We start from the raw sequence: 9408 nt of genomic DNA, 5'->3' as shown, positions 1-9408 counted from the left end.
TTACGAATCATATTATTAATTTTGTTGTCGTAAAAATACTCCCTCCATTTTTGATTGAAAAATGTGTTCCCATTTTCTGAGTCTTTTCATTTTTTAGATACTTATTACTCCCTTCAATTTTGATTATATGACGTTTTGTCTATATGCACAAGAATTAAGATATGCATTTACTCTACTTTTTTTTATCTCTCTTCATTTAATTAAAGTATATGTGTAAGACTGAGATTAATCAAGTATGAAGAAGCGTATGAAGTTATAGTGTAGAAAAATCTGAGGGTGAGTGACTCACCTTAAGACCTTACAGTATTTTGTGTAGATAAAAATGAGTCTTATTTATTGTGTGGATAAAAACACAAATACTCATATTTTTTGTTTTTGTTTCTTTATACCTATGGACAAAAATGGTAATGTTTTGAGCTACTCTTATAGTGAGTCTTATATCTATTTGTACTACGATTTAAGTGGCAATTTAAATTCATAAATTAAACACGCGGGCATACATTGTAAAAATACACTTTGAAATCCCCTTGATCATCTAACTATTATGCCTCTTTGTTATCCTATCCCAATCCAATCATTAAATTCTCTAATAAAAAGTTCATTATATCGAGGTTCTCCATCTTCTAATGCAATAAGTTGGGAAGTAGCATAATTTAGAACAATAAAGCAAGCACTGCAGAATATATGACAAAAATAATGTCAAAAAACTTCAAATTATGTTATTATTAAGCAAAATGGAGGGACCAATATAAAACTTATTTAATAAATAAAACAAGAAAAAATATACAATGATTCACACTATAATCAATAGTCAAATTTTAAAAAGCAATTCTTTCTACGGGCCCGTGCTTTTGCACGGGCATTAAAACTAGTTAATCGATAAAAGGTAAGTAGAGTGTCTTACACTCGACTCTTACAAGTTACAACGTGAGACACTCTTATTCTATTATATGTGATGAAAATAAAGGTCGTGTACCTCCAGGGTGCGGAGTATAGACATTAAGTTCAATTCCCGGAATGCTTATGTTCAATTCCCTGTTCTGATCTATACTCGGAATAAAACATGCAAAATGTCAAATAGGGTTGGTACTATTAGGGCCGTCGGTTCTAGTAGGGTCAATAGAAGTTGGCTCATCGTACTATTAGGGTCGGGAGTCGAGACTATAAACAAAGCCCCGTTTTGCAAAAACCACTTTTCCATATCCGATTTGTGTTAGAAAATTAGTACTCATTGTCATTTCATATACTCCGAACTATATAGTGTATACATATAATTACAAATACACCGCGAAACAATACATAGGGAAAAAGAAAAGGATTATGTGCAACCCGACTCGACCCTCTAACACCAAACTAAAAGTTTGGTTGGGTCATAGACTATAAGAGCTTAACAAGACCAACAATACTCCAAATGTAGCCGAAAAAACTTCTTGCTCGAATCAAATCCTGCCAATTTTCGTTTTCTCTCATTTACGAGTCAAGGGTCTCGTCCTCCGTGTCGTCCAGAGGAAAACACGTGTCTTCACCACCGGTGTTCCAAAGGAAATGAGCGTAATTGGCAGCGTAGAAGGAGTTAGTAGGGTCCGCCGAGATGGCCTCTAAGTAGGTTTCCTCTGCTGCCCATAAGTCGTTCCTCGCTTGCCACAAGAAAGTTGCATATTTATTATGTGCTTCAGCATCTTTTGGTTCTACTCCAATTGCTCTTTTAAAGTATTTCTCAGCTCTGCCACAAATAATATACCAAAATAAATCACATCAGACTAATTCTTTATTCCACTGCTAATTCAGGAGAAATCATTAACTCGCTTTAACGACAATTACAACAACAACAACAACAACATTAGAGCCTTAATCCCAAAAGATTTGGGGTGGTGATACGAATCATCCTTTAAAACCGTTAAACGGGTGACATCTCAAAATGCGAAAAAAATAGAAAAGGCAAAAATGAAAAACAAAAGGAAGAAATAAAACATAATCAAAGTCAAGTAAATTTATAGGCTTTAACGACAATTATGAAATCAAAATCAATGGGTGTCGTATATGACTCGCTAATTTTTCCGATGATAACTCAGACTTCGTAAATTTTCTGGCTAAGCCACGGCTAAACTAGTTGGTAAAGGAGAACTCATTGAGGAATTTTACACATGAACATTGCCTGATTCTTGGGTCAGATTCATCACTTTAGTCTTTCATTTCCTTTTAAAGCTGAAAAATCTTGCAATAAAGGAGTATATGACAAAAATTGCTTTGTACTTTTATAAGAGTACACTGCATTTATACAGAGATGCAGTTTTTTTGTGTCATGTTTGTCATAGCACAACAAATGCTCAACCACATGACACATTCAACAAACTATAATTGATAATTTGACACATACCTATGGTTGTAGTAGTTGTAGTAGTACAACTGCAACACATGGTCTTGACTCTTGAGATATTTTTAGGAGCCATACTAGACCACAAGACAATAGAACGAACTCGAAATTGATATAATGTCACCATTAAGACTCGTGGTGGTCGACCTGACAAAACTAACCTGACTTTAATTGACCTGACAAAACTAATCCGACTCTAATTCGGCCAAGTTTATACGTAATGTATTGGGTCACGAATCACGATTACTAAATGCACCACAAACAACTCTATCATCAAAGAACCCCACCTCTACAACACACATTGAACTCCAACAAAATGACAATAAGGATAACATAGCAAAGTCACAAAGTTGAGTAAAACCACACTACACTTTGATTCCCACTAACTTAGAGAAATTGATATGGTGTCACCGTTAAGCCTCGTGGCGGTCGACCTAACAAAACTAACCCGACCCTATTATATGTAACGTATTGGTGGGAATTGGGTCACGAATCACAACTCATGGTTACTAAAAAAATGCACCACAAAGTTGAGTGAGACCACACCACACCACACTTTGATTCCCATTAACTTATCGAATTTGAAATTGATCTAATGTCATCACTAAGGCCCGTGGTGATCGACCTGACAAAACTAACCCGACCCTAATTGACCATCCTACTTCTCAAACATATTATTCCGTTGCACATACAGTTGCATTTGCAATAGCCACCCATAGGCCCCTCGAGGCTCCATCCAACCCGGTTTATGCCTAATACGTATCGTATTGGGTCACGATTACTAGTTACTACACCAATGCACCACAAACAACTCTATCATCAAACATCCCCTCCTCTACAACACACATTGAACTACAGCAAAAAAGACAATAAGGATAACATAGCATATAGCATGAATCAAATCATCATAAAATCAAACAATCAAACAAAACAAATCAAATCAAAATATCAAATCTAAAATTAGAAAACACAAATGAAACCAAACATTTCCAAAATCAGTAAAACAATGCAAAAATATCAATAGCAAATCTAGCAATTATACTAGTATGATGACTGTATGAGTACAGTAGAATTATACCTGTCAAAATCATGAACAACAAGGTAGAGGAATTGAGCATAATTAGCCAAGAGCAAAACATTGTTAGGCTCTTGAGCTAGCTCACTTTGATACAACAACTCCGTCTTGAAATAATCCTCGTAATCATCCGCCGCCGCTTTCACCGTCACCGGCGAAACAAACCGCTTAATTACTTCATGTTCCAATGATTTATCCCTAATTTGCCCCTGCATTTTAGCAGCTTCATCTAAGATCAAATTCCACGCCGCGGTCTCATCTTGACCGGAAACCGACTCCTCCTCACGCACCGCCGGTGATAAACCGTCCGAAACAAACGGACGGTTGACATTCGCCGGCGTTACGTTCATCCAACCGTCCCCTTCCATTCCGCTCGCCACCGGCTTGTACTTATTCCCACCGCCGTTATTACCTCCAACCGACGTCGTTTTGGCATTGCTCCCTGACGTCACGGAGAATGACTTAATCGTCGTAATTGAGGTGAACTCTCTCTCCTCCGACGCTACAACCGTAGACGGAGGCGATACGGCTGCCAACGCAGCCGAACTTGACATCGAATAAACCGTAAAATTCGCAAGTAAAATCATAACGTAAACCATTAGTGTAGGAGTATGAGGAATTTTTTTCCAAAATGGGGTTTAATAACAAAGAATTTAACGAAATAGGGTCATTTTGAAACTAATTACCCAAAATGGGTCCACGTAGGCTCGGTTTTGGCGATCTTGGGTTCGGGATTAAGGTCGTTTGAGCGGGAGAAGCGATTTCAGGTCAAAACGCCATCCCCCACAGCGACTTGGGTGTTTGCTGAAAAAAAAAAAAAAAAAAAAAAAAAAAGCTGTTAAATGGATTCGAACATAGGACCTCCCACAAAACCAACATCTAGTCTATAGAACCTAACCACCACTCCAAGCAAATTTAATTGTTTAAATCAAGTGCTTAAATTTAATATTGAGTAATTATTGTTCAAGTCCCAAAATGCATTTATAGTCGTAGTATTAAATTTTTAATTTTAAACACCCTAATAAATCATTAAACTATGCTTGGTGTTTTGGTTAGAGTGTGAATTGTGGATTGAAGTGTTTTAATCGCGGGTTCGATTCCCATGAACCACACTTTGCGTTCTTCTTTTTTTTTTTTTTTTTTTTTTTTCCAGCAAACACCCAAGTCGCTGTGGGGGACGGCGTTTTGACTTGAAATCGCTTCTCCGCTCAAATACCTTAATCTGAACCTGCAAGATCGCCAAAACCGAGCTCTGTGACCCATTTTTGGGTAATTAGTTTCAAAGTGACCCTATTTCGTTAAATTCTTTGTTATTAAAACCCATTTTGGAAAAAAACTCGAGTATGAGAGAAAACTTGCTGAAAAAGCCAAACAAACGACGCGTGCATTTCATTTTGAACTCTTACTAAAATTCCTTGCAAATCTTCGAGAAATAATTGCTCTCGTAATTGAAGACTAACGGTATGTAGCTCTCTTATGATAAACACCATTGATGAAAAAGCTTTCTTCACTGAAGAGCTCGCGGTTTCACTAGCTTCGAATAAACTCTGTTTCATTTGATTCTTCTTCAATTTTATCATTCGAAGCGAAATCGGAAGATCCGCGCAGTTCGCCTTCATTTCGATATTCATCGGCGACTCGGACTCGGACGAGTCGGCACCGAGTTCGTCACCGAGTTGGAATTTCAACGCCAATTCCTCGATTTTTCGAGAGAATTCTTCGTCGCCGGAGGAATACGATCCGTCGAAGCTTGCGCTGCAAACTCTACGGATCGAATAATGCGAGCTTTGTTTCGTGGTGTACTCCAATGAACGAGTTCTACTTAGCTTCCACGACATCGTTCCGAGCCAAGTCGTTCGAGGAACTGAAACGGCGTCGTTTAGTGTTCTGTTGATCGGAGACCATTGCAAGCATGGCGCTGCCATTGTTGTTTATGTTTATACTTTCTCTCTCCTCCGACTCCAAAAAAATAGGAGGAAGAGAGTTTGACTGATAATTTTCCGGTTTAATTTGGCTGATTATTTCTACTTCTGCACAAAAATCAAAGCAAATTCCGGTCAACATTAACTAAATCTAACACATTAAAAGTCAAACCGTCTAACCGCCCTTACCACGTACAACGACCTTATAATAATCCTTAACCTCATTTTATTGGTATGTTGTAGACTTGTAGGACGTATAATGGTATACTTGTTGACTAAAAATCTCAAACTAATTAAAATATGCGTGTGTATTATAAGGTCGTTGTAGACTATAGAACGTATTTACTTAATTGCTCCTAGACTTCTAGTTGTAATTATTTACGTGAAAATATAAAGATAAATAAATAATTATGATGGAACCGGAATAAGTACTTCTCATTAGTGGCAAAAGTGTAGTAATATAGGCGTGAAAATGGGATCGAAATGCATAGAGAAGTGTGAAACTTAGAAATAAGAAAACAAAAAGTTGATTTATTTTGTGTATAATGAAGATGTTAGTATGAGTAAAGGGAGAAGAGGAGGAGACTCACGTGAGAAGAAGGCGGAAATGGACGGTAACAGTGAAGGTGAAAGTGAGGAGAATCAGGCGGAGAGGAAGGAAGAGTCTTGATTTTTATGGACACGGGGGAAGTATGAGAGAGGGAGAGTGTGAAGACTCAAAGAGTATCTTTGGTATTTATAGTACGCGTAGATTTTTAGAGCAAGTGTTAGCGTTTGACTATTCACACTCTAATCTTTCCTAATTGGCTTTTGGTTTGATTCGGTTCAGTTCAGTTTGATTCGGTTTAGATTTAGTAAATTGTTAACAAAATTCAATTTAGATTAGTAAAAATTAGTATCGATTCCGCGTGAATGCGCGGTTTTAGATAAAGTAACAATTATACAACTGTTATTTAAACTCAATTTTAAATTTTAATTGTAAAATTTATTATTATTAATGTTTTGTATTAATCGGTTGAAAATGAATAGTTTAGTATATTTCAGTTGTAAAAATAATATAAAAAGCTTAATTGTAGCCAAATTCATTTAAGCGAGAAAATTTGAAATATCTTTTATTCTTTTAATATAAGGGTATTATTACAATAGGTGAAAAGATATGAAGTGGAATAGAGGATTTGGACAAGTTAAAGAGCTAATCATTTGTCCTATTATATGTTCTACTTCGTATATTTCATGTTCTAATATTTTGTTCTTGTGACAAATCATTACATTGATTAAAAAAATATATCATTTTACTATTATTATCAAAGTGTATATTTTGTCTCCGTCGTAAGATAATAAGATTGGACACAAACGTAGAACACACGATCTAACATCAAAATAATAGCCACATGCTAATAATCAAATATATGTATACATACTTTTTTGTTAATAATCAAGTAGATTTTCTAAGATAATAAGTAGGATTAATAAGAGTATATCATAAAATAGATTATACTTTTTTTCGTCCTAGAAATATACTATTAACAACATTTAAACTATACTGATTTATAACATAATTGCCTATTTAAAATTAAAACACTTAAATGAATATTTGCGTTGTTTGAATATAATTGCTCCATTCCGGTCACTTTTATCATTTCCTTGAATTTTCTTTTCATTTTGATTTATTACGTGATGTTATATTGAAGTGATGACGTGTTAAAAAATAAGTAGCCTTTGTCTGTGTGATAAGGACATTTAGGTGAATTGATCACGAGATTTTAGCCTTCAGTAATACGTTAGTGATGTTTAAGTGTCCTAGTCATTAGCATTAATTAGCTAGTTTTATCACATAATGCCTCAACATTTTTGCATTTTATGTGCATAGTGAACAAATAAACCAACCTTAAATTTATGCCATTGAACCCGTCTGCCCAGCCCGCAAATTAAGTGGGTCGGTATGATTATAGAAGTGGCAATCGAGTCAGTCGGGTCAGGTTATATCGGGCTTGGGTCAGTGTCGATTCTGGTCATTTCGGGTCAAATGATGTAACGGGTCGGGTCAGGTCATTTCAGGTCAAATGATGTATCAGGAGGGGCCGGGTTTGGTCGGGTCATTATCGGGTCCGGTTACTTCATCACGTTACTTTAATTTTTGACCATTAAATTTAGTTTTTAAGCATTATTTGGTTTAATTACTTCATCATTAAGCCATAGATATCAATCTAAATACAAAATCACATTCATTTTGATCAATATTAAACCTTAATAATTATCGGTTCATCAATTTAATTGGGTCAGTATCGGGTCGAGTCTGGGTCGGTTTTGGGTCACTGATCATCGGGTTATGTCGGGTTACGGGTTGTCATCGGGTTGCAATAATTCCACGCCGCGGTCTCATCTTGACCGGAAACCGACTCCTCCTCACGCACCGCCGGTGATAAACCGTCCGAAACAAACGGACGGTTCACATTCGCCGGCGTTGCGTTCATCCAACCGTCCCCTTCCATTCCGCTCGCCACCGGCTTGTACTTATTCCCACCGCCGTTATTACCTCCAACCGACGTCGTTTTGGCATTGCTCGCTGACGTCACGGAGAATGACTTAATCGTCGTAATTGAGGTGAACTCTCTCTCCTCCGACGCTACAACCGTCGACGAAGGCGACACGGCTGCGAACGCAGCCGAACTCGACATCGAATAAACCGTAAAATTCGCAAGTAAAATCATAACGTAAACCATTAGTGTAGGAGTATGAGAGAAAACTTGCTGAAAAAGCCAAACAAACGACGCGTGCATTTCATTTTGAACTCTTACTAAAATTCCTTGCAAATCTTCGAGAAATAATTGCTCTCGCAATTGAAGACTAACGGTATGTAGCTCTCTTATGATGAACACCATTGATGAAAACGCTTTCTTCACTGAAGAGCTCGCGGTTTCACTAGCTTCGAATAAACTCTGTTTCATTTGATTCTTCTTCAATTTTATCATTCGAAGTGAAATCGGAAGATCAACGCAATTCGCCTTCATTTCGATATTCATTGGCGAGTCCGACTGAGTTAACTGAGTCGACTCGGACGAGTCTCCGGCGATTTCGTCGCCGAGTTGGAATTTCAGAGATAATTCCTCGATTTTTCGAGAGAATTCTTCGTCGCCGGAGGAATACGATCCGTCGAAGCTTGCGCTGCAAACTCTACGGATCGAGTAATGTGATTGTTGTTTCGTGGTGTACTCCAATGAGCGAGTTCTACTAAGCTTCGACGACATCGTTCCGAGCCAAGTCGTTCGAGGAACTGAAACGGCGTCGTGTAGCGTTCCATTGATCGGAGACCATTGCAGGCATGGCGCCGCCATTGTTGTTTATATTTATGCTTTCTCTCTCCTCCGACTCCAAGAAAATAGGAGGTAGAGAGTTTGACGGATAAATTTTCTGATTAAATTTGGTTGATTATTTCTACTTCTGCACAAAAATCAAACCAAATTCCGGTCAACATTAACTAAATCTAACACATTAAAAGTCAAACCGTCTAACCGCCCTTACGACGTACAACGACCTTATAATAATCCTTAGCCTCATTTTTATTGGTACGTTTTAAGGTCGTTGTAGGACGTATAATGGTATACTTGTTGACTAAAAATCTCAAATTAATTAAAATATGCGTGTGTATTATAAGGTCGTTGTAGGCTTGTAGCCTATAGGACGTATTTTTTTAATTGCTCCTAGACTCCTAGTTGTAATCATTTGTTTAAGTGAAAATGAAAAAGTAAATAAATAATTGAGACGGAACCGGAATAAGTAATCATTAGTGGCAAAAGTGTAGCAATATAGGCGTGAAAATGGGATCGAAATGCATAGAGAAGTGTGAAACTTAGAAATAAGAAAACAAAAGGTTGATTTATTTTGTGTATAATGAAGATATTAGCAGAGTAAAGGGAGTAGAGGAGACTCACGTGAGAAGAAGGCGGAAATAGACGGTGAAGGTGAGGAGAATCAGGAGGAGAGGAAGGAAGAGTCTTGATTTTATGGACACGGGGGAAGTATGAGAGAGGGAGAGT

General features: G+C 37.2%; 2 protein-coding genes across 4 annotated transcripts; both read right to left on the bottom strand.

Annotated features, from left to right (window-relative positions):
• Window positions 1-1207: 1207 nt before the first annotated feature.
• On the bottom strand, window positions 1208-4100 carry LOC141637498 (uncharacterized). Its single transcript, XM_074446969.1, has 2 exons — window positions 3453-4100; window positions 1208-1723 (listed from the first exon to the last, which is right to left on the bottom strand). The coding sequence occupies exons 1-2, from the start codon at window positions 4046-4048 to the stop codon at window positions 1471-1473; spliced, it is 849 nt and encodes a 282-aa protein (XP_074303070.1). The 5' UTR covers window positions 4049-4100; the 3' UTR covers window positions 1208-1470.
• Window positions 4101-4810: 710 nt separating this feature from the next.
• Window positions 4811-9408, bottom strand: LOC141637497 (uncharacterized). Of its 3 annotated transcripts, none has more exons than XM_074446966.1 (3): window positions 9304-9408; window positions 5962-8812; window positions 4811-5479 (listed from the first exon to the last, which is right to left on the bottom strand). In XM_074446966.1, the coding sequence occupies exon 2, from the start codon at window positions 8704-8706 to the stop codon at window positions 7699-7701; it is 1008 nt and encodes a 335-aa protein (XP_074303067.1). In that variant the 5' UTR covers window positions 8707-8812; window positions 9304-9408; the 3' UTR covers window positions 4811-5479; window positions 5962-7698. The 3 variants fall into 3 exon arrangements, with proteins under 3 accessions (XP_074303067.1, XP_074303068.1, XP_074303069.1); XM_074446967.1 differs by having other exon boundaries at window positions 4811-5476; XM_074446968.1 differs by having other exon boundaries at window positions 5962-8809.

The sequence above is a fragment of the Silene latifolia genome, unplaced genomic scaffold, assembly GCF_048544455.1.
Source record: "Silene latifolia isolate original U9 population unplaced genomic scaffold, ASM4854445v1 scaffold_119, whole genome shotgun sequence".
Taxonomy (NCBI): domain Eukaryota; kingdom Viridiplantae; phylum Streptophyta; class Magnoliopsida; order Caryophyllales; family Caryophyllaceae; genus Silene; species Silene latifolia.
Note: the sequence above shows the minus strand (reverse complement) of the source record. Positions and strands in the feature narration are given on the sequence as shown.